Source organism: Gordionus sp. m RMFG-2023, chromosome 3, assembly GCF_954871325.1.
Source record: "Gordionus sp. m RMFG-2023 chromosome 3, tfGorSpeb1-WG-v2, whole genome shotgun sequence".
Taxonomy (NCBI): Eukaryota; Metazoa; Nematomorpha; class Gordioida; order Chordodea; family Parachordodidae; genus Gordionus; species Gordionus sp. m RMFG-2023.
Window position 1 is genome coordinate 33,768,699 of NC_088777.1, and position 26,268 is coordinate 33,794,966.

At 27.2% G+C, this 26,268-nt stretch overlaps 2 protein-coding genes across 3 annotated transcripts; both read left to right on the forward strand.

The window, feature by feature from the left end:
• Window positions 1-25,906, forward strand: LOC135927659 (5-demethoxyubiquinone hydroxylase, mitochondrial-like). 2 transcript variants are annotated; one of them, XM_065463801.1, is made up of 5 exons: window positions 1-231; window positions 272-386; window positions 429-513; window positions 12,052-12,139; window positions 25,296-25,906. In XM_065463801.1, exons 1-5 carry the CDS (start codon window positions 1-3, stop codon window positions 25,440-25,442), a joined length of 666 nt encoding a protein of 221 aa, XP_065319873.1. In that variant the 3' UTR covers window positions 25,443-25,906. The 2 variants fall into 2 exon arrangements, with proteins under 2 accessions (XP_065319873.1, XP_065319874.1); XM_065463802.1 differs by having other exon boundaries at window positions 12,052-12,130; window positions 25,296-25,648.
• On the forward strand, window positions 19,166-21,204 carry LOC135927658 (uncharacterized). The gene is made up of 3 exons (XM_065463800.1): window positions 19,166-19,837; window positions 19,902-20,108; window positions 20,149-21,204. Exons 1-3 carry the CDS (start codon window positions 19,701-19,703, stop codon window positions 20,492-20,494), a joined length of 690 nt encoding a protein of 229 aa, XP_065319872.1. The 5' UTR covers window positions 19,166-19,700; the 3' UTR covers window positions 20,495-21,204.
• Window positions 25,907-26,268: the final 362 nt, after the last annotated feature.

Here is a 26,268-nt window from a genome sequence, read left to right on the forward strand (position 1 = left end):
ATGATCTTTTTAAAAATTTCGCATAATTCAATCTTAGTACAGTTAACTTTTAATCGGTTACCGTTATATATATTAAAAGTCAACCTTTCTAATAATCATAAAAAAGAAAAAAAGAGAGAATTATACGATCGAATATTACGGGTTAATCATGCAGGAGAACTAGGAGCAGATAGAATATATGCTGGTCAGTTGTGCATCCTGGGTGATTCTTCAGTTGGGTACATCATAAAAGTATCCTAATTTTATTTATCAAATAATTTATTTTTATAAGCATATGTGGGAACAGGAAAAAGAACATTTAGCCACATTTGAAAATCTGATTGCTAAATACAATACAAGACCATCACTCTTAGTTCCCTTCTGGAATGTTGCAGGCTATGCATTAGGTTAAGGTTTATAGTTAGTGTATTTGTTATATTATTTTTAAGGCATGGGTAGTGCAATATTAGGAAAGAAAACTGCAATGGCTTGTACAGTAGCAGTGGAGTCAGTCATTTCACAACATTATAACAAGTTGACACAAATATATATTAAATTCTGTCTCATTTCCCACTTAATATATAATGCTTTATAAAAATTTGTAAGCAAACTGAGGCTCTTTGTGGCAGGCAATGAAATTTTTACCAATTCAATAGGCCAGCAGCAAATTATATTAAATTATTTTTTTCATATTGGTATATGATAATGTATCTTAATTCAAGATTGGGGAAAAATTAATCATGTCAGAGATATCACTGGTTTTTTTTATTTAAAAAGTGCTTAATATGTAAAAAAAAAATGATTTGCTCTTAAAGAAAGATAAAAAAGGGTGTAATGGGTGTTTTTTTATTGTTTAATAAGCAGAAGCACAAATAGATTAGCATCTTTAAACTCATAAATTTTAAAAATTAACTATAATGGTATACGAAAGTAATTTCACTGATCATTATATTTTAAGGTGATGAGCACAGCATTGGGCTAAAGCTGATTGGCATTATTTTGTATGATGCCTGACTTGCAAACAGGGTTGTTAGGTCTACTAAATTGGCTAGTAGACTAACCCAATTTTTTTTAAATATTGAAATCTACCACATTCAACTCATCTACCACAATTCTATCCTATTTTTTAAAATAGCCACAAAATCTCTCACACTTTAATTCTTATTTAAAATCATGTGCTTAGATTTTGATATTACTCATCATAATTTTATCCTTTTTCATTTTTTTGTAACTTTTATATATAAGTGGCTTAAGAACTTTTAATGTTTTTGTCTCTGGATTGGAATGTCTCTTAAAGATTTTAAAACCTTTAAAGCAGAGGCTACATTATCTGACTGTTTTGCACAATATATCCCTTTGTTCATATAGATTATAAGCATTTAATTTGTTTATAAAAAATATAAAATATTTAAATTATAGAGCACCAAAACATCTAGGTTGAAGCATCATGATGGCAAGTTTTATATTTGATCACATTTCATTGTTCCTTTAAGGAATTTTTATAATGAAATACCCCAGATTAAAGTCGTAATTGAACAAATCTGGATCATGCAATAAAAAAAGATTTAGTTTCAAAAAACATTCCATACATAATTTTTAAATTCAAGTTCTGCTGTAGATTTAAATACAGGAAATAATTTGAAGTAAATTTTAGCTCTTTTTTGGCTATTTTTTTTTAGAATTGCCACTTTTATAGTCTTTATGAATATTTGAAAGATTATTTCTTTTTTTTGAAGAAATATAAAATTGTATGCTGAGATATATTTAAAAGTTGGCATAAAGTAGATCTTATTTTGTTCGTTATAGATAAAATGGAAAATAACTAAATTTTAGTAAGGAAATATCACATCCCACCAGATGAAGGAATACAATCAAGATAATAAATCCAGTGAGAGCATTTTGGGACTGTGAATTAATCTAGACTAGAAAGAATATTGTCCCCTTGGGATCATTGCCTTAACCACAATTTTATCTTCAATCATACACAATTGAACTCTGACATATCTCGGATCTCCAGTAGGTAAAGATGAGTCCTTTATCAAGTTCTTTGTCGATATCGTACGGGAGATTCCCTCATGCACGATACACTATCGTGCCTCCCAGCCCACCAAGTTTTCTTCCTATTGAAGAACTAACTTCTAATTCCCAGAATTTTATATACACTCCGATCATAGCGAATCTTTCAATATGTCATCCTTGCTGCACATGAGCTTGATATTAAACGCCTTACAGAAGATATTCAATCTTAAATTTGGAGATCTATCTTTATTACAGGTTACCTTACCAACCAAATCTGGTGGCATTGACATAAGGTCACCCTCACTCATTTCCGTTAGTGCGTTAATATCCTCTAGCCTGTCTTGTGAGCCCATCATACGCACACTTTCAAAACATCCTGACCTCTTGCTTCTGTAGGCAATTGATTTCTGGAAATTTCTTTCATTAGTCAATCCTCCCTCATCGGCACTACAGAAGAACTGGGGTAAGCCATTAGTTGGCAACTCCTTTGCATATCTTAAATCTAGGAGCCAACCCGAGGACCATTCTCCACTCATCTCCATTTCCACATGTAGCGGCTACGAATTTCTCGAGACTTTCCCATCATGAAATCTTGACCAGCTCCTAAGCAACGATACGTCATTGGTCTGACTCAATTTCGATATGGTGATATCTTATCACTATTCTCTGTCAAACATCGGTCAACTCCGAAGGCCATCACTCTTTGCAAGCGTTATATAGGCAGATTCATTAGACATTCAAAATGCAACGATACTATCCAGGGCCTTGAAATCTGCTGGCATCCCGGCAACCCTCGAGCCCACTGGCCTTTACAATTACGACGGTAAACGACCTGATGGTTATACCATTATCTCTTGGAAGAGGGGAGAATTCCTAACCTGGGATTTCTCATGAATCGATCCTCTGGCCCTTCCAATATAAACAGGGATGCTCTACTGGACGCCGAGGCAAATAAACTCCCTAAATAATCGCCATCGCTACCTGCCAACTATGAATTCCTACCATTCGCCACGAATTTAACATAGTCGGCTCTCATGCCTTGGCCTTTTTAAAAGAGCTGGGGCACCGGATCTCTGCTAGGACTGAGGATTCCAACGAGGGATACTACCTACGTCAGATGTTGGCCCTAAAAATAATAAAGTGCAGTCATCTCAGTTTTATACTAATGACCTAAACCCCCTGATTGAGCATCCTCTACATAGGATATGCTAGGCTATTTTGCTCCAAATTATGACGTTGGCGCTAAAAAGAAACTTGGATCTCAAGTGATAAAAGGCAGCAAAAATTAATCACAAAAACAAAAACCCTAATAAAGATGTACAGAAGTCGAGAAGATCAGTGGCCACCAAAGCAAAGCCAATGCTACTTTTAGATGAAGAATTCACAAATTTTCAATTAAATTAATATGCTAATTTATAGAAACAAAAAAATATCATGATTATATTTATTTTTTTAATTGCGTTACTTATTTATGATTAAAATTTAATAAAGTGTATATAAAGTGTATGTTTTAAAAAATAAATTATTTTTTTTAATGAAAATTAAAAATTGCTAATTTATTATAACATATTTTTAGAAGAATATTTATTTAAATTATTTTGATGATTGACAATTAATTGAAAAATTACTCAGACATATTTAGAGTTTTCTTATGGGGGGACTATTTAGGCGTGGTTTTCCGCCATAAATTTTATTGAAGCTATTTAGGAAGTACTTTTTATAGTCCTTTAGCTATTATGTTATATTTACAATAATTTTGATTTTTCGCTTATTTATAAAAATGTTTTTTTTCGAAAAATGTCAATTATAGTCGTTATTTTAAAAAGTTATTAACTTTAACTAATTTTTCTTTCAAATTCTTTATAATAAATAATATATTGTATACATTTTTGGGGGAGGGAGGTGGGGTTGGGTAATGTGCAGGGATAATTTTTTTATTAGCTTAAAATAATATTTACGAAAACATGCAAATTTGTGATGGGAGGAGGGGTTTCCACTTTCCCTCCTTGGTGTCACACTTAAAATCACTAAAAAATTAAAGTAATTTAAAAGATATCATTTTATGAAATTTTTTGAAATATTTTATTTGTTTAAAGATATAGTAACAGGATAATGATTGTTTTGCCCTGATTTATCAAGGAAATATAACGTAGAAAACAAAAGTCTAGCACAATCGAATAATTTTTATGTTGATATTGATTTTCCTTTATTTTTTTTAAAAAAAACAATCTTGTTCCCTTTATGTTTTTTTGGTTGCTGCTTCTTTCGGATGATGGCTTATTATTCTTATTTTATTTTTTTTTAAATCTAAAATGGTTTTTGAACGTTTTGGCTAAAATTACGAAAATATAAAAAAAATATAGAAAATACTTGGCCACACGAAAATGAAAAAAATTTGATAAAAACTTCCAGTTTGTGAGAAAAGATTGCAATTAGATGATTGAGCATCATTAATTAATTAATAAATGTATATATATTTACACATTTAGAATCCTCATTAAATTGACCGATATATAATATTTACTTAAAAAAATAATTTTTTAAAAATTAATTAAAAATATTTTTTAAAAATATATTAATTTATATATATTCAGAATCACCATCAAATTTGCAGTTTAATGATGTTTATATCGATTTATAATATTTAGTTATAAAAAAATTTCTTTTTTGATTAAATAAAAAATATTTATAAAATAGGAAATTTTATATATTTAGAATCTCCGTAAAATTTGCAATCTATAATAATGTACATGGTCGATATACTATTTAGTTTTAAAAAAAATTAATTAAAAATATATTTGTACAATAAAATTTGCAGCTTGATAATTTTTATTTAGGTTTTCACATAATTATTTCAAAAAAATTTCAGATATTTTTATCAATAGAGGAAATAACTCACTTGAAGTTTAGATAAAATGTTAAGCGCATTAAAACGAGGGAAATTTAAGATCGGTATTTTTGATATATTTTACCGATAAATTGTATCAAATATATTACAATTTTTTAGAGTTATACTATAAAGCCGATAAATGAAAGAAAGAATTTTTTCGATAATGTTAGCTAAAATAGACTATTTTAAATAAATATGTATATCAAAATCACAAATATATTTAAAAAAGAAATGTAAATTCATATATTCCTTTTTTTAAAAATTCACACCGCTAAGAGGTTATTTCGTAAAATTAAGTAATTTAAGGTTTAAAAACTAATTATAATATCAATAGATTTTTCTTTGAAAATCGTATACAAAATTAATAAAATATTACTGAAATCTATATTACGCAGTATTCTTATTTTTATTTAAAGTTAATTAAGGCGTCTCTCTTCTAAATATACTGAGATAATTATTTATATTTTAGACAACGGGCTCTTTAAAAATTAAATATTATATCGTTCCATCATATTCTTATATAGTGATGATTAATTAACAATTTAAGAATATTAAACTGATTAAATAGGATTATTTTAATAAGAACGAATGTAAATCATATAGTATAATTCCCAATAATTTATTAATGTCCAAATTTTATTGACATATATTGAATACACCGACAAATTTCGACAAAAGGATAAAAAATTTAATATTACAACTGAAATCCGTTATAACAATATATTTGTGGTTACATATAGTAGGTTTATGAATATGCAGTTGTGGTCGTTAATATTTTATAGGATAGCCCACAAACACGCACCAATTTCACCTTTTTAGCCTATATATTAAAATTTATTGGTGAAGATATTTAATATTATTATTTTTTTGGATTAATAAAAAAAATAAATATAAAATTAAAGCACCTTCTTTCTTTTTTATAAGTTTAGAAATTTTAAAGATATCGAAATAAACTATATATTATAGCACAAATATTGTTTCGGATACTCCCACTCCTCCCAATTAGTGTTATGAAACGGTTTATTTTGAGTCGATTTTTAAAATCGGCTAACTCAATATTTTATTAGGAAAAAATATTATGCAAGCCTTCAGATTTAGCTCATACGTGGCATAACGTTTTGAACATCTTAACGAAATCTCGAGGCTTAGACAATATTTTTCTGGATAGAATATTGAGTTAGCCTTTTTTAAAAATCGGCTCAAATCGAGCCGCTTAACACTACTCCCAAATCAGATATTTGTTTTTTAAGGATTGGAAACGTCTGGTGAAATTATTGGATAAGTTGTTATATATTAAAATCAACTTTCTACCATATATTTGTCATGGAAATAGGGATACGATAACGAAAATATAAAAGCTAAATGACAGTGGATAAAGAGATCGGTGATGGACTCGGTAGGTTAAAACATAAACTACTGCGATGGCGATAACTTTTCCAAAAATATATTTTGAAAATATAAACGAATGCATTACATGTTAATTAACCAAATAAATATAATATATCCATCTAACCTCCACATTCTAGATTTATTTTATATAATATATATGGTGAATTCCATATCAAATCAACAAAAAAAAGTCGATTCTCAACCCGACCCCTTTCAATTTTTCATATTGATAGTATATACTATAACTAAGAAAAAATGACTTCCAACACTGTTTACCCGCTAAGATATGGACTTTTAAAGCGCGGAAAAATGGTACATTTTTGACAAAATGCACTTCATTAATTTTCAAATATCTCGAGAAATAATTATGTTAGATTATGTAGCTTAATAATAGTTCTTTAATATGACATAAAAATAAATATAATAGAAATCTAATTAATAACAGAAACCGAATGTATAAAACCGGAAATAGCCATAGAAAAAAAAGGTATTTTTTTTTTCAAAATTTTTTTCCTGAAGATAGATATCACACTTCTTTATATTTGTACAAAATTCTAGACTGGGATAAACATTGGTTTAGGAGTTATGACTCTTTATATAGCTTGACCTGATCAAATTTAGCAAAAATATCATCATATTTACATTTAATGAGTAGTTATGAAAAAAAGTTTATTTAAAATTATGTCTAAATGATAGGCCCTTACTTTTTTTATATTTTTATAAATTTTTGAGAGGTGACTAGGATAATGGGCTTTATTTAACACTTTAATTAAATTTTGTCTCAAAATTACTTGACAAAATAATTCCACATAAATTTATAACTTTATTTGCCTCAAATTGTATAATTAAATATAATATAATCAAAAATTTATATTTAAAATATATGATATATTAAATCATCCAAAGAATTTGAATAAATTTTGACTTTTGTTTTCGCCTAAAGGAATAAAAGCATGGAACTTTTGTGTTCCAGAATTTATTTTTGCTCTCAAAAACCTGCTTTCAAGATGATTTTCTTTTTTAATATATTAATTATTTCTCACAAATATATAATTCGCCCCATGGATATTATTTCTTGTATGGTTAAATAGATCTATTGTTGTCAATATGTGATGTTCATATGGGCTTTGCAAGCTTGCTCGAGCTGCTAACCTAACGCCTCCTAAACTATCGCTGGGACTTTTACCTTTTGCGGTTTCAAAAAATGTCACTCACCCTTTATCCCAAAATCATTTTCATGATTGTAGAGATTAATGAAGTCTTTTTTATTTTTTTTTAGGGTTACTGCCCCATCAGAAAAATAATAAATTTTAGCCACTTTATCAAATCTTTATTTCAAGAAGGATCAATTTTATTTGAAATAAATAAAATGCACATGCGTTGTGCTTTAAATAATCTGATATAACCACTAAATATACATGTTTTATTATGTTGTCTTCACGGTAATAAATAATAAAATTTGGAAGTTATTGTTCCAATTAAATCCTTGTGCATGGTTCTGCACTACAAGTGCCTAGTTTTCTGAAAAATCCTCAATATCCAAGAATTATCCAAAATTTAAATTGAATTTTAGAAAGTTTCGAATTATTGATTATTGTGAAAGCTATAAACGAATGTGGAACCAAATTGTTTAATCTTTCAATTAAATAATTTACAAATTCGTCGGCTGATTATAAGTGTTTCGAGGTTAGTTCGATCAACTTTTAATGGTATATAATCTATAGAATTTGCGTCAAATAATATACTTACTTTTAATTTTGAAGATACGGGGCAAAATTTATTGTTGAATTTTAATTTTAGTAGATTATTTTATGCTAAATAAAATATTTAACAGATTTGGCAAAGTAATTTTGAGACGAAATTTAACTAGTGTTAAATAAAGCACATAATCCAAGCAACCTCTCAAAAATTTTGATAAAAATAAAAAAAATTATCATTTAGACATAATTTTTAAATAAACATTTTTTCATTACTACTCATTTTAAATATGATGATATTTTTGCTAAATTTGATCAATTTTAGCTATATAAAGAGTCATAACTCCTAAACCCATGTTCATCCCAGTCTAGGATTTTGTACAAATATAAAGCAGTGTGATATCTATCTTCAGGAAAAATATTTTGAAAAAAATACTTTTTTTTTCTATGGCCATTTTCGGTTTAATTCATCCGGTTTCCGTTATTAATCAGATTTCTATTATATTTATTTTTATGTCATATTAAAGAACTATTATTAAGCTACATAATTTAACACAATTATTTCTAAAGATATTTGAAAATTAATGAAGTGCATTTTGTCAAAAATGTACTATTTTCCGCGCTTTAAACGTCCATATCTTAGCGGGTAAACAGTGTTGGAAGTCATTTTTTTCTTAGTTTTAGTATATACTATCAGTATGCAAAATTTAAGAAAAATTGAAAGGAGTCGGGTTGAAACCTTGGTTGATTTGATATTGAATTCACCATATACATATTCCTAATTCGTTTAATATATACCATTTAAATGTATATTCAATAATCTATACTAGTGATCTGCATCGGGCCTAATTTTTCAAGCCCGGCCAATTTTTTTTATAAAAGTTTTGCCGGCCCTAACCCGAAGTTTCTTTAAAAAAGTTTTGCCGGCTCGGCCCGAATTTATTTAAATATAGAAATTAATTTTTATAATTACTTAAAATAAAAGACATATGTTATATGTCGTTTAGTTTCAATAAATAAAATCAAATATTTTTATTTTACATAAAAAATTCAAAGTAAAATTGATAAATTTAGATATATTTAAAAAAATTTCCAAAATCCGACCCGACCTGGCCCGATTTTTTTTAAAAAATATTAGGCCCGGCCCGAACCCGTTTATTTTAAATAAAATTGGGGTACGGGCCGGGCCTAACTTTGCACATCTCTAATCTATACTATAACTATGTTTATACACTTACTATATTTAACCATAAATCACTTGTTGTTTTAATTTCTGTTGAAATATTATATTTATTATCCTTTTGTCGAATATATGATTTACACTTGCGTTTTTAATACAATAATCCTATTTAATCAGGTTATTCTTATATTGTTAATAAATCATTATCATCAAAGAATATGATGGGACGATATAATATTTTTAAAGAGCCCGTCGTCTAAAATTATATTTTTAAATATAAATAAGAATACTGCGTAATAAATAATAGATTTTATTAATTTTGTATACGATTTTTAAAGAAAATCCATTGATATTATAAAAGGGTTTTAAACATTAAATTACTTAATTTAACGAAATAACCTCTCCGCGAAATGAATTTAAAAAAAAATAACATATGAATTTATATTTCTTTATTAATTATATTTGTGATTTTGATATATATTTATTAAAAATAGTATATTTTAGCTAACGTTATCGAAAAAAATTCTTTCATTCATTTTATCTGCTTTATATTACAACTCTAAAAAATTGTCATTTTAGTTCTAAATTAAAATATAACAATACCGATCTTAAATTTCCCTTGTTTTAATACGCTTAACATCTTATCTAAACTTAAAGTGAGTTATTTCCTCTATTGCTAAAAATACTGAAATATTTATAAAAAAAATAATTTTTTGAAATAATAATGTGAAAACTCAATAAAAATGTAGATATATTTTAATTATCAAACTGCAAATTTTATTTTATAATATATTTTTAATTAATTTTTTTTAAAACTAAATAATATTATTGATATATGTACATCTAGATAGTAAATTTTACGGATATTCTAAATATATATTAATTACTATATTTTCTTAAATTTTTTTTAAAACTGAAATGTTAAACCATTTTAAATCATTAAAATATTTGTTAAAAGAAAGAAAGATTTTGAAAAAATCTATTAAAAGTAAAAGCAATATTTGAAACAAATATTAAAAATGGACAAAAAAATTTAAATAGATGCAATGAAAGTTTATTAATTTAATGTATAAAGAGATAGCTTTATATTTTGCTCTTTAGCCAAAACCTTTAAATTTGAATGTTTCCAATGAATAGAAATTAAAAATATTCATAAGTAGTCAGATTTAGAAAAGTCTATGATATAAAAAAAATGTCTCTTTAAATGAGTCAAAGTTGTTCAACCAATTTTGCCACTTTAAATTGTTTGTTACTAATAAATCTGATGTGTTGAATATACAAATATGCTCTTCACCAAAAATTGGTCTGATTTCACTTATATTCCAATCATTAAACAATGTAGTGAACTGCTATTAGCTTCATTTTTTTTCTATATCAACTCATAATGTCAAAGTTAAAAGAATCTTGTCTTTAATCAATAGTCAGATGAGAAGAATAGTATCCTTATTCATTCTGCCAAGATTTCTATAAATTTTTAGAGAAAAGGCCAAATATATTATGAAAATATGGAATATAAAATATATGATTTGTGAGTTATATGAATTTTATCTAATAAAGAAATAATTGGATTTATCAATTCTTTTAACAATTTTTTTACATCCAGACGTGATAGTTTTCATACTTCTCACTTATAATTTCGTATAAGATCTTAAATTTCATTGAGGCAAATTTTAAAAGAAATATTCTTAATAACAAAACCAAAATTTGCTTCCATGATAACAATTACATTGATTTACTGAGTTGCAAAATTACAGACCTATGATATTTCATAAAAGCGATAATTCATAAAGCATGGTGTTTAATTTAACAACTCCCTAGAAATATAAATAGTTATTTATTTTCTGATTTGTTCATCAATAAAAGGGATTTTTGATTCATCCATCATCAAATTAAGGAGAAAATTCTAATTCTTTGTCAATCTTGATGATATATCAGCTAGTAATCATATAAATGCAAATGTTTACTTATGCATAAAAATTATCTTATTAAAAGATATCGTAAAAAATTCAAATATTTATAAGATTGTGGGATTGGATTATTCCTTAATGGTGTTTGATAATAGAAGGCACAAAGCACTCCTTGATAAATTTTTCTTCAGAGTTTTGAGTAAGTTTGCATCTTCTCATGACATGGATCCATTCTTCAATAAGATCTTTATTGTAAGATTATATATTTGATAATTTAAACATTGATACTGTGAAATCTAAATCATAACCCTCTGATAAATGGCTAGGCTATATTTCTTAATTTATAGATTTCCATTTATCGATGAATCTAAATTTGAGGTATCTTGACACTGTAAATGGCTAGGCTATATTTCTTAATTTATAGATTTCCATTTATCGATGAATCTAAATTTGAGGTATCTTGACACTGAGTATACAATGTGAAACATTTACTAAAATAAAATCATCTGTAACATAAATTACCAATATCTTTAACGTCTTTTGGTGAGGTATCTTGGGTATAATATAAAATCATCACCATTAAAAATATTAAAATAAAATATATAATCTAGCATCACATGATAATTACTATTGGCTTAACATTTGTATGATGGTTTTTATTGGACGAATAATTTTTTAAAGAATACTATTGGCTAAATTTGATTTAAGTTGTGACACGGCTTTTATATATATTACAGATATGTCCCACCTTATTTTTTAAAGAACTTATCTTATTTCTTAAATCCATTTTTTAATTGTGATTTCAACCAGGTAAAAAATAGAATAGGTAGGAAATTTTTGGGGCACAGGCAGAGCTTATATTTTTTGATGAAGGTATTGTCATCTGGCCGGCTCTGCAGAGCTCCAACTCAGATAGCAATTTTTTTAACGATTTTCTATCTATTTATTCATGAGCCTTTTTGAAATTAAAAATAAATATTACAAAATTAGTCAAATACGTGAATTAATGGAATTGGAGGAAGAAGAAACTACTATCTCAATAGATGCTGACGACAAAGAATTGATAAACGTGAGTTTTGTAATCAAGTTTTATTTGTTATTAAAAAAGACTTAATATAATTTTTACTTAAACCTTTCGTTCATGCTGGCCAAAATATAATCCACCACTTTTTTCAAAGTTTTGTATAATAGTACAAATTATAACCCACCTTTAAAATATATTTATTTTATTTTTACATACGCCTAAAACATTATTTTTTAATAAAATATATAAATTGCTTATTTAATATTTTATAAAAAAATTTTGTTAAAATTTGCCATATTGAGATTTTTATTCGCGTTTTTGTATTTATTTTCCAGATTTTTTCCAAACGGATATTTTAAAAATTCATATTTCTAAAAGTATTCAATTTGTTATTGTAATATTTTTACTATATATACTTCAACATTGATTAATATATATAGATCATTATTTTTATATATAATGCATCCTGTTTTTAATAATTATATTATTTATAATGGGTTTCAATTCAATGAATCCCATTATGCAGAATGCTGACAACTATGAAAGGATATCAGTTCTGATTATATTGATGAATCCTCTGCCTCAGAAGATAATGTGCCCCTTGTAAATTTATTTTATACTCCCACATATTGAAAAATGATCCTCGATTAATAAACCACCTATTGACTTTAATAAACTTATGGGCCGAAAAATATCGTAGATGCTGCAACTTCATATAAAAATCCGGAATTTTTGACATTTCAAACTAATTTATATGCAGTTCAAAATATGAAACATTAAAATTAATATTATTTTTCCTAAATACTTATAGTTATTATTATTATTTTATAGATTTAAATCTGCCAATTTTTTTTGAAATTGGAATAATTTTTTTAGCGATAACATGATAATGGGGATGAAAAAATACTAGCCTACTGGGATTATTGGAGAATAATGCCCGATTTCCACGATTAATATATAGACAAATTAATGCTTCTTGTTTGAACAACTGCTTATCATATCCAAACGATAATAAAACTTTGGCTCCTCAAAGCGAATCCTATGATTTCGATTAACTTTATAAAGACCTACCTTGTATGACTATGAAAACTTTGGAAGGGCGGGTATGCTGAAATGATAGTTTATATGCACAGCTTAGCAGCAGAGCCTAGCCATCCAACCCCATCTAATAAAAAAAGAGCCTTTGGAGATTAGAAGATGTGCCGCCTTACATTTACCTATAAGATCCGAGCAAAGGAGAAGATATTCTCATTGTTCAACAGTTTTCGATGAACATCGTTCAGATTTGTAGCGTAATGTCTCTTAAAGTCGAAATTGTTTTTAACCGAATAATAAGTCATAAATATGTTTATTTGCAAAGTGGGATAGCAGATGTCCCACTTTATTTTTGTGATAACTTATGAAATATTTATTTATTTTTAAAAATAAATTATGACATGCAATATATTTTCATTATTTTTAATAAATAAATAATTTTATCTGTGCAAAATCGGACTTTTTGGTCATTCTGTGCATGAAAGAGTTAAATAATAGAAAGATATAGTAAAAAATTAGATAAAAAGACCAAGGATCAGGACCAAACCCGGACCTCTGGACCTGGGTTCAGGACTCTTCGAACCCGAACGCAATCCAGACCCGAAAATATTTAGGATTATGAACCCGGATCCGAACCAATTTTCCCTGAACCCGATCGGGTTTAGGAGTTTTTTTTATACCTTATGAATAATTTGATTCTTTAAAAAATTAAATAATATAAAAATTATGGCTGTGCCGATATTAAATATCGGATCGGATCGGCACCGATATTTAGTTTAAAAAATCGGATCGGGCCGACACCTGTAAAAAACAGATCCAATCCGATCTTTTTTTTTGTTATTTTATGTTTTGTGTTTTTATTTTACATTATTATAATATTTTCTAAATGTAAATATATTTTTTTTAAACAAATGTAAATGCACAAAAACCCTCTAAATTTTTATTTTTTAAAATAGATTTATAGTATTTTAAAAGTTTTTTTATAAAAATAGAAAGGAACATACAAAGTTTTATTTATTTTAAATCTTCTTAAAGAGGCAATTTTATTATTTATACTTTAAATAAAAGAATTTTTTTAAATATGGTATCTGAATTATGGAAATATTTTACAAAAGACAAAGATAATTTTGCAAAATGCGTTATCTGCGGAATTCTAATTTCACGAGGAGGAATAATGAAAGATTCATTAATTCGTTTTTTGCATAAAAAATATTGATTTATTATTTTCATTTGGTTTAGGGGGTGGTGAAAAATCAGTATAAATATCAGATCAGTATTGGATCGGTTTTGAACCAATATCGGATCGGACCAGATCGGGTTTGAACCGATTTTGGAAAATATCGGATAGGATCTGTAAAAAATATGTGAAACGGCACAGACCTAATAAAAATAACAAATTAATTATTTCGATTTTCCTGGAGCGCGCATAAAAGTTTTAAGCTATTTCAAATTCAATTATAAATCAAAAATTTTACTTATAATTAGAACAAAATAAAAGATATTTTATATTACATATGTCGTAATTTTTAAAGGGATCATAACTATCCGGGATCTTCACGGGATTTAAAGGGATCCCTTTAAAATTTCAATTTTTTAAAGGATAAAGAACTATACGGCATTATCACGTTTTAATCGTGATAAAGAGGAATCTTATTTTAAAAGCGTTTTCCACGCGTTTCGTAGCGTTTTTTAATTTTATTATTATTCATTAATTTTCAATGTTGTTTTTTTTTGGCATTATGAAATAAGATATGTCTAATATAGGGTATCAATCGATAGCTAATCAAAAGATCTATTCAACTGGAGGTCAATCTCTCCCCCATAATTTGCGGGTCTAGGTCTTGGAGGGGGAGGGGGGGGTCAGAAATATTTTTATCAACACAAAATATCGATATGGGTATCAAATAAAAGCTAATTTTAATATTGTTTGACTGAAAGTCTTCATTCTTAGTCTTGATAGGTATGAGTTGGTCTTGGAGGGTGGGCATAAGGCGGGGGGGGGAGGAATTTTTTTTGACATGGGTATCAAATAAAAGCTAATTTTAATATCATTTGACTGAAAGTCTTCATTCTTGGTCTTGATGGGTATGACTTGGTCTGATGGGGGGGGGAGTGTAAAAAATAACTTTTTTGATATGGGTATCAAATAAAAGCTAATTTTAATATGGTTTGACTGAAAGTCTTCATTCTTGGTCTTGATGGGTATGACTTGGTCTGGAAAGTGGGGGTGGGGGGGGTTTTCAAAAATAATTATTTTTGATATTGATATCAAATAAAAGCTAATGTTAATATGGTTTGACTGAAAGTCTTCATTCTTGGTCTGAGGGTGGGGGGTATATGGAGGAGGGGGTGGTGTAAATTTTTTTTGATATGGGTATCAAATAAAGCTAATTTAAATATAGTTTGACTGAAGTCTTTATTCTTGGTCTTGATGGGTATGACTTAATCTGGGGGTGGGGGGGGGTGTAGAAATTTATTTTTTTTGATATGGGTATCAAATAAAAGTTAATTTTAATATGGTTTGACTGAAATAGTGATGTTTGTAGTAACTATTTACATTTTGGCTAAGAAATAACTGTAACTAGTTATAATTTTTGAAATGTAACTGCCAAAAGTAACTAGTTACTTTTAAAGATATATTCAAATAATTAATTTTATTTTTAATATGTTGTGATAAATTTATTTTTTAAATTAAATTTATTAATTTAAATCTATGTGAAAATGTCTGATTGTTATAATTTCCCGTTCAAATTGATTTTCTTTTCTTAAATTGTTACATTGCTGCTGGGCTTCATAATTTTGTAAGCAAATTCAAGTAATTTAATAAATTTTTATATTATATTTATTTACAAATGTGGCCCAATATATTTTTTTCCGTCAAGTAACAAGCATTGGAACTTCATATCATACATAATAAAAAAAATTTTAAATTTAGTATAAGGAAAAACAAAGACAGATTATTTTAGAATTTAATATTAAATTATTAATCATTACTTACAAGAACCAAGTCTAACAAAAGCATAAGCACATTACTCAAATTTTAAAAAATGATTGCTTTCTAAAATTTATTTTTTGGTCTAGCCTGAATTTTTATTTATAATCAAATTATATATAAATTAGACACATTTTAGAACTGTATGTTTCACTCATTAATTGATTATTCTATTCCTAATTTTGATAGTGTTATTTATATTTATCTCCTAGATAGAAACATAATACAATATGAATTCTGAGTCAGATGATGAAGAAATTATACCTTCTCCTTCTACAATAATTGCAAAAAAAAGGACCTTCCTTGGCCAAGTTTTGAAAAATATTTTGAATTCCACAAAGAGAAGGCTGGTAGTCATACTAATATTAATGTCAAATGTCTCTTATGCCTACCATATAAAAAGTATATTGCAGCATCTAAGTCATCCACAGCTAATTTATGAAAACATATCTCTGTAAGTTTACATAAATTGTATTAATATTATATAGAATAATTAAATGAATTAACTTTATTAGAATAATTAATTATAGGGCTGTGCCGATCCACATATTTTTCACCGATCCGATCCGATATTTTCCGATATTGGTTCAAAACCGATCCGATACCGATCCGATATTTATATTAATTTTTCACCACCCCTCTTTGAACCAAATGTAATTAATAAATCAATATTTTTTATGCATAATTTAATTTTTTTATTTCAACAATAATTTAAAAAAAAATATATAATAATATATCCATTTTATGTTGGTTTATAAAATTGTAATATTTAATATATAAAATTATAATATATTAGATTTTTTTTAATAAATATAAGAGCCTCTAGATTTTCAGGCGATAGGCTTCTACGATGAGGACTATCAATATCCCCTGCCGTACTGAAGGCAGACTCAGATAGACACTTGTTGCTGGAGGAGCCAAAAATTTACGTGCAAGTGTTGATAAAGTTGGATATTTTACAGCATTAACTCTCCAATCAAGTGGATTCACTGGGGATATAATATCAATATCATCAATGTTATTCGAGTTTTCTAAATAAATAACACAAATATAAAATTAGCATTTATAAAATCGTGGGTTTCATACAAACCCAATCTTTTGTTGATTTTGAAAAATCACCCAAACAAATGGGTCAATCATAGCCCAACCAAGCAATATTTAAATTAATATGAAAAATATGTTGTTATACTTTCTATATATAAAGATTCTTTTAAATATTCCTTGATTTCTATTAGGTATGGCAGGTCATCATTTACATTACTATCGATTTCATTTATTACTAGTTTTTCTTTGATTTTCAATTTATAAGCATCCCTTAAATTAAATTTGCATTTTTTAATGTTATGTGGAACATTTTTCTCATTGTCATTACCTAAGTTAATAATAAAATCTAAATTTATTTTAAAAAATATAAAACCTGGCGAATCTTTATTAGAAATTGGAAGTTGAACATTATCATCACCTTTAAAAAAAGACTCACATGCAGTCCTGAGCTTTTCTATGTATGATATGTTTTTTGGCAAAAAGAAATCCTTATATCGAGGATCAAGTAATGTTGCAACAACATAATTGTCATCATCATAAATATCAAAAAGCCGAGTTGTTAATTGATTATTAGTGGTATTCTTCATAGTCTGCACACCTCTATCTGTGTCCCCATTAATTGTTAATTCACTTTTCAGAATTTTAACAAAGGGTATAACATTGCTAATTGAACATGATTCCGTACTTATTTCTTTTGTTACTCTCTGAATTGGTTCAAGAACATCAATTACCCTTTCTGCTAATTCCCACTCATATAATGAGAGATTTCCCAAATTAGGATTATCGATAATTAACAGCTGTACCGCCCTTTTTTGTTCTATCAATCTTTCGAGCATATAATAGGTAGAATCCCAACGGGTGGGCACATCCTGGATTAATTTGTGCTGGGCTAGACTTAATCGAATTTGGATTTCTTTTAGACAATTTTGTGCAATAGAAGAATGTTTAAAGTGTCCTACTATTTTTCTAACCCGGGCAAGCATGTCAATAATAGATCTCTGTGATAAAATTGCTGCCTGTGCAACCAATTGCAAACTATGTGCAAAACACGAAACGCTTTGAAATTTCCCATTTTTCATGGCCAAAGTTATATTGGGCGCATTATCTCTAATGATTAGGTGTATTTTATTTTTCTTTATTACCCCAATAATTAATAATTTCATCTAAAATTTGAGCAATATTTATTGCTGTGTGCGACTCATTAAATGTTTTAACATTTAGAACTCTATTAATTTGTTGAAAATTTTGGTTTATATAGTGGCATGTTAATGAGATGTGAGAATCGCCACCTGAATTTCTAGTCCATATATCTACCGTAAAGGATAAAAAAGAATCGTCAACCAAAATTTCTTTACGAATTTTTTCGGAGAGTTTTTCATATATATCCGGAATAACTCCTTGCGAAAAATACTTTCTATTGGGAATTTTGTAATTTGGACATAAATGATGTAAAAGCCTTTTAAAGCCTATATCCTCCAAGATAAAAATCGGCTGGTGGTCACACGCTATCATTTCCCCTATAAATTTAGAAATTATTATTGATTTAGGATCAGAATGTTTCCAAATATTAGTTTTATTAAGAATGACTGATATTGTTGGCTGACTTTCAGGGCTCTTTTTTTTAAAATTTGATTTGTTTTTTCTAATATTTCTCGTTCTTTTTGTGTTAGCTCTTCGAATTCCTTTTGATGGCAACGCTTCAGATGTTTCCTAATGTTAGTTGTATTGAACGAATTTTTCAGTATTCCTCTAGGTGAAATTAGAATTCCGCAGATGACGCATTTTGCAAAATTACCTTCATCTTTATCAAAATATTTCCATAATTCAGAAACCATATTTAAAATAATTTTTATTTAAAGTATAAATAATAAAATTGGTGTTATTTTTTTAAAAAATTAAAAATAAATAAAACTTTGGGTGTTCCTTTCTATTTTTATAAAAAAACTTGTAAAATCTATTTAAAAAAATAAATAACATTTGCATTGTTTAAAAAAAAATTATTTATAAAATATTATTAATGTAAAATAGAAACTCGAAAAAATTTATTTTTTTTTAAAATATTTAAAAAAAAATTTTTTTATTAAAAAATAATAATTCAAAGTTTCATTACTCAAAAGTTTTATAAGAATTGCATTTTTAGAAAAAGGATCGGATCGGATCGGGTTTTTTACAGGTATCGGGCCGATCCGATATTTTTGAAAAACGCAAAATATCGGGACCGATCCGATCCGATATTTAATATCGGCACAGCCCTAATTAATATTAATTAAATATTTATATATATAAAACATATATCTATAGAGAAAGCATCCTAATTAATCCGTAAATATTAAACAAACCATAGATAATAAGAAAATTAATTCAGCCACATCAAGTAAGTTAAAACAAACTAAACTTGACTTTGGTGGAAAATCAAATTTTAAAGGTATCAGCAAAGATAAATTTGATTCACAAATTATTAAATATATAATAAATGGAAATCACCCATATACAACCTGTGATGATGAAGATTTTGTTGAGCTGATAAACACCCTGCAACCTAATATGAAGATTATATGCAGACAAACCTTAACCTTAAGAATATCAAAATATTTTGTTCAAATGAAGGATATTCTAATAGAAAAATTGTTAGAGCTTAATTATGTTTGTACAACAGCTGACTGCTGGACAGCATTTAATCGGTAAATATTATTTTTTACTAAAGTGCACAATACATTTGGTTATCTTTTGTTATATTAATAATAGCTCCTATATTGGTATAACAGTACATTGGATTGATGTGGAGAAATTGGAAAGGCTTTCAGCTATTCTAGCCTGCCAAAGACTACAAGGTAGGCATACATATGATGTGATCAGCAAAGCCTTAACTGCTGTTTTTAAGGAGTTCCATATCCAAAATAAAAATATCTGCACAATAACGGATAATGCAAGCAACTTTTCAAAGGCGTTTAGGTATGCCTAACTAATTTACTTTATAAATTATTTCTCTTAGAGTATTTAGCTGCCCATCTAATATAATAAAGGAAGATTCTGTTTCTGATATTGAATGTATCTCAATAGAAGATATAATGTCTTCTTCTGGGCTCTCCAGTTATGATATTATTGACTTCGACTACCTTCCCAGGCATCGAAGATGTTCTTGCCACACATTAAACTTAGTGGCAACACAAGATGCCAACAAGTTACTTTTAAACAATGAGGGGTATAGGAAAGTTTATAACTTAGCTATATCTAAATGCCAACGTTTGTGGAACCTCCAAAATAAATCTGGGCCATCCGCCGAACTTATTAAAAAAAAATTACATTCTCAATTCCCATATCCCGTTATAACAAGATAGGGTTCCTTTTATAAATCCCTGGCCAATATTATCGTTTATAAATCAAGTGCCTGTGGAATTTGATTCATTATGTGATGAATTAAAATTGTGTAGATTCACATCAGATGATCATGATTTTATAAAAGAATAATGTAGTGTAAATTTAAATTAATGTCTTATAAAAATTTACAATTTAAAAATTAGATTATGTAAACAGTGTCCAAAGCTATTGATATTCTTGAAGGGGAAAAATACATGTATCTGGGTTATTATACCCCAACAATAACACAAATACTTATATGTATGGCAGATGTGCAGGGATTAAAAAATTGTCAACCTCTAAAGGATACTATATTAGCTAGTATTGATAAAAGGTAACTTAAATCAAATAATTATTTATAAATCAATAATATCATGTTATATATAGGTTTAATAATCTTTATGATAATGACAACATCATTGCTGCAATTCTTCACCCTTTATTTAAAACTGACTGGCCTTGGATTAGGCAAGAAAGGAATAAAGCAAAAAAGGAGGAAATTTTAAATTTAATAAATACCTTAATACCTCAAAGTGAATCCCAGACGAATGAATCATGCTCAAAACCAACATCACTTGATGTAGTTGGATTTTTTGACCTAAAGCGCCAAAATATTCTGGATAATGAACCTATAGAAAACTTTATCAAATCTAATAACAACACTTTTTCTTTATATAACGATTTTCCAAAGTTAAAATTACTCTTTATTAAGTATAATGTTGTTCTAACATCAAGTGCTCCCGTAGAGCGCTTGTTCAGTCTAGGTAAGCTCATTTTTGGAGATAAACGAGCACGTCTCCTAGATAATAACTTTGAAAATTTGTTGTTAAAAGCAAATAAACATTTATTAGATTCTAATTTTTATGAAAAATAATTGTTTTTTTTTCAATGCAAATATAGATTTTTATATTCGATGTAAATATTCAATTTTGCTTTTAAATAACTGATTATACTTTGTTCATCCTAATTTTTTTTATAAAATAAATGCATTCAATAAATAAATAATGCGCATATGAATGATGTATAAAGTAAGTTACTTTTGAAAATAACTGTAACTAATAACTAGTTACTTTTGTAGTTATGTTTTTGCCAATGTAACTAGTAACTGTAACTAGTTATGTTTCAAAAGTAACTTTTAACATCACTAGACTGAAAGTCTTCATTCTTAGTCTTGATGGGTATGACTTGGTCTGAGGGGTAAGGGTGGGGAGGGTGTGTAAAAATAATTTTTTTTGATATGGGTATCAAATAAAAGCTAATTTAAATATGGTTTGACTGAAAGTCTTTATTCTTGGTCTTGATGGGTATGACTTAATCTGGGGGGGGGGTGTGTAAAAATTATTATTTTTTGATATGGGTATCAAATAAAAGCTAATTTTAATATGGTTTGACTGAAAGTCTTCATTCTTAATCTGGTCTGGGGGGTGGGGGGGGGTTGTAAAAATAATTTTTTTTGATGTAAGATATTAAATAAAAGCTAATGTTAATATGGTTTGACTGAAACTCTTCATTCTTGGTCTGAGGGTGGGAGGGGGTGTATGGATGGGGGGGGCGGTGGTGTAAATTTTTTTTTGATATGGGTATCAAATAAAAGCTAATTTAAATATGGTTTGACTGAAAGTCTTTATTCTTGGTCTTGATGGGTATGACTTAATCTGAATGGGGGTGGGTGTGTAAAAATTAATTTTTTTTGATATGGGTATCAAATAAAAGTTAATTTTAATATGGTTTGACTGAAAGTCTTCATTCTTAGTCTTGATGGGTATGACTTGGTCTGAGGGATGGGGGTGGGGAGGGTGTGTAAAAATAATTTTTTTTGATATGGGTATCAAATAAAAGCTAATTTTAATATCGTTTGATTGAAAGTCTTCATTCTTATCATTCCTTAACTTAAAACCCTAATTTTTTAGTTATCCCTTTAAAACCCGTGAAGATCCCGGATAGTTATGATCCCTTTAAAAATTACGACATATATATAAATAATATATTAATTTCATAATTACTAAAAGCTTAATTAAAATTACTAGTACATAATTTATATTACTACTTTGAGTTTAAGTTATTTAATCTTATAATCTCAGATTTTCTTCGTCAACTATTTTTCTTTAACAGATCTAATAAATAAGGGAAAGAAACTTATAAAAATGCAAATATAATTTAATATTATTACTTGATGATAAATTACTAAATTTTTATTAATAAATTATTTTTGCAAATCTTTATAAGTTACTTTCAAAATCCAATTTCTCATATTTATTTGCTGATATATTTTTTTCATATGATATTGATTTGTATTTTCTTAAAAAATTATGAATTCGGGTTCGGCCTACCCTCTGGACCGAACCTGGTTGAAAATTTTGACGGGTCTAGAACCCTGAAAAAGGCAATATTTATTAAAATAATATATGAGAATTAGTAAATTTTTATTTAAAATTATGACTTCAAACCAAAGTATTCTGTTCTTTTTTAATGCTTTACTTCAGTTTATTAATATTTTCAAAATATCATTTACGCCTTTTTCTCTATTTCTACCTTGAAATTTTTCGAATCATTAAGAACATTATAGCTCTTCATAAAGTCTCTTGCTGCAAAGATCCTTATTCTCCACCTTAACGATAGATTTTGGTTATAAGTATCGCTTCCTTACAAGCTCAGGGGAATTGATTATCACCCCCATCTTTTTGATCAGCTATTTTTCTTCTCTTCTCGCTACCAAGTTTTAATTTCGTCTGCTCTCAAAATTTAAAAAAACCCGCGCTATAAAAGAATTGTAAAAATCCAGATGCACGACATATATAATAGTAGTATATGATTTATATTAAACATCCATAAAATTGCCTTCTTGCTAGCCCACCATTTTGTTTCTCAGTTATCATATGTATCTCACAAATATATCTATGAATGTTGCCATATATAATTACTATCTGTTATTTGTTGTTTAGCTTTTAATAAATTCATTTGTTTGATGCACTATCAAATGATTCTACAATCATCTTTAATTATAGTCAACATTTCGAGAAATAATTATATAATAAATCAAAAAGTCCTTTCCCCAAAAATTTACTACATAAAGTCTTTCAATAATGGTTCCATTATTAATATATCGAACAAATTATAGTTTGATCATAAATGCTTATATTCTAAATTTTGTCCATCTGTATACTGAATTTTTTATTGTCCAACTGTTTTTTTAATTCAACTTCAATAACTTTACCAAATGTTTTCTTTCATTATGAGGTAATTTAGGTGTCTTTTCCTATAGAAACTTGCCCGAGAGTTTGAGTTTTTATTTCATAAGTTTGCTTTTGTGTGGCCTACTTTAATCATTGAGTATTGGATTGAATCATAATTATCAATTAGATAAATGTATCATTACTAGAAGATTTCTATGATTTATTTTATAACTGCAAAACTTTATATTTTATTAAGAGCCTCTATGGGGTTTGTTTGCCTTTCCAATAATCACAATATTAAAAATATATTTTATAATTTTCTTAATCGAATCTTGCATTTAATAAGTATTGGATGCTTTAAAAAAGATTCCACTTATTGAATATGAATTGCTGATCAGGAGTAGTTATGCTAAGACCGAAAAAGGTCAAAATAGTCTACGAAATTGATTTCTTTTGCATTATGTCAAACTTTAATTTAATTTCAAAATTAAGAACAATTGGAACGTACTAATTTAATCAAAATCATTAAACTTTATGGCAAGATATTATTTTACATGATAGATGGCTTAAGTTATCTAAAATTCTATAATGGACATTTACCACTCATTAATCTAAATTTAAATATTTGAATCTAATATCTTAAACCAGGGTGTCGAACCAATGGATATAACAGTTCAGTTCCACTCCAGTTTTTAGTCTAAAGTTTAGTTCCATTCGAACAAATTTATATCGGTTCATTTCGGGTTATAAATTCATATGGGTTCATTACGGTTTTTTTAATATTTGTTTTGGATGTTGTTAAATCATGCTTAATATATTTTATAAATTCATCCAGAATGTTGATACTATAAAACTTATAAATAAAAAATAAACAAAAATTTAAGAAAATGAGTTTAATTTTTTTTATTATAATATTTACAACGTTTTGGTTCTCTCCTTCCAAATTATTTTTATAACGCTTCGGTTACCTATCCCAAATTTATAACGGTTTATTTGATTTTCGTTCGATTCGACACCTTACCCTTATTAATTATCTTCGGCATAACAATTATTTATTTAGAAGTTGTTTTAATATAAACTATAAAACTAAACTAATTAATTCTTATGGTTTTATATAAATAACACTTAAAGAATATAGAGTACCAGATCTAACCCGGTCTTTGATCTAAGAAATAGATACCTTAAATGCACTGAATAAAATATTTTAGTTTATTCTTTTATTTTTCGATATATCGGAATCAGATCGCCACCGATATTGGTCATTTTTGAGAAAAATTGGATCTTCCCGATATCATTTCCGATTAAAAAAATAATAAAATAAAATAATTGCCTAATAAACTATATTTTATTCCTGGGGCTCAATTTTTATAAATTTTTAAGAATGAGTGTGAGTAAGAATTTTTTTAAAAAAAAACAATTATCGACATTAGATTAGATTGCTACAATTTATTATAGCGACTAGACTAATAAAAATATATTTTTTTTAAATCTTTGCTTTTCCAATTTCTAATTCTTTGAATTTTTATAAAATAGATAAATGTTTATGTACATTTGAATTTGATTATAAAGAATACTTTTATTAGTAGTATTGCACATTTTGATTCAAAAGATAATCAAAAGGTTTAGGGACGAAGAAATGGAACACCACGACACAGGCTTAGAACACGAAGCGGAAAAGGCTCCATTTTATAATAATTTCACGAATGTAATTAAATTGGGATGTAAAGCAGCTATATTTGTGGCTGAAAGAATATGAATTATTGTTTATTTATTTCCTTTCATTTTTTTGTTAATATATGTTTTTAAGATTTTTTCTATTTTTTGTTTTTATATTATTTATCTTTTTTCTTCATTTATTAGGCTTATATTTTCTTCATATTTTAACATAACATAATTTATATTTGGGATATCGCTTATTTATATGGTTGAAATTATGATTATGAAATATTATGTTTTTTTATAAATTTATAATTTTTTATATTAGAGTTTAACATTTACTTATTTTTTTAAATTAAAATAGACATTAAAGCTATTTTTTTATATTCTTTTGTTTTAAATATTTTCTTGTTTATTAAATAATCTGAAGAAGCTGGTTTCATTGTTATATTCACCAACATAAATTATACCCTCAGGGTAATAGTCACGAAGGAGAGGGCAGACACACACAAATATTTTTGGTCATCAAACCTGGCCCCTCGATAAAATTTTAGTCCCCACAAATGGCCTCCAATAATTTTTCCGCCCACCAAATTTAAAAAAATAATTAGTTATTTAATTTAAATTCGCCGTTAACATTTAAATATAAATAAAAAAACAAAATTCTTAGAAAACTTTTAGTTATTATTTAGCCAAATTAATTGGATAAACAAGAAAATATTTATTAAAATATTGGTTATAAAATATCCATTCACTCAATAACAATTAAATGAAAAAACAAACGATATCCGCCTTTTTTATTCCTCTGCAAAAAGGCACTAGTGTAGGTGAATTCGTCATGGGGGGATAATTAAAAAATTTTCTAGGAGTTATTGAAGAACATCTTAAGTTAAATTTATCCTATTTATAAAATAAATTTCTCAAAA

Coding starts and splice junctions, on each gene's coding strand:
- LOC135927659 (XM_065463801.1), top strand. CDS start 1: ATGATCTTTTTAAAAATTTCGCATAATTCAATCTTAGTACAGTTAACT. Junction 232..271: donor CAGTTGGGTACATCATAAAA/GTATCCTAATTT, acceptor TATTTTTATAAG/CATATGTGGGAACAGGAAAA. Junction 387..428: donor TGTTGCAGGCTATGCATTAG/GTTAAGGTTTAT, acceptor ATTATTTTTAAG/GCATGGGTAGTGCAATATTA.
- LOC135927658 (XM_065463800.1), top strand. CDS start 19,701: ATGAAGATTATATGCAGACAAACCTTAACCTTAAGAATATCAAAATAT. Junction 19,838..19,901: donor TGCTGGACAGCATTTAATCG/GTAAATATTATT, acceptor TATTAATAATAG/CTCCTATATTGGTATAACAG. Junction 20,109..20,148: donor AACTTTTCAAAGGCGTTTAG/GTATGCCTAACT, acceptor TATTTCTCTTAG/AGTATTTAGCTGCCCATCTA.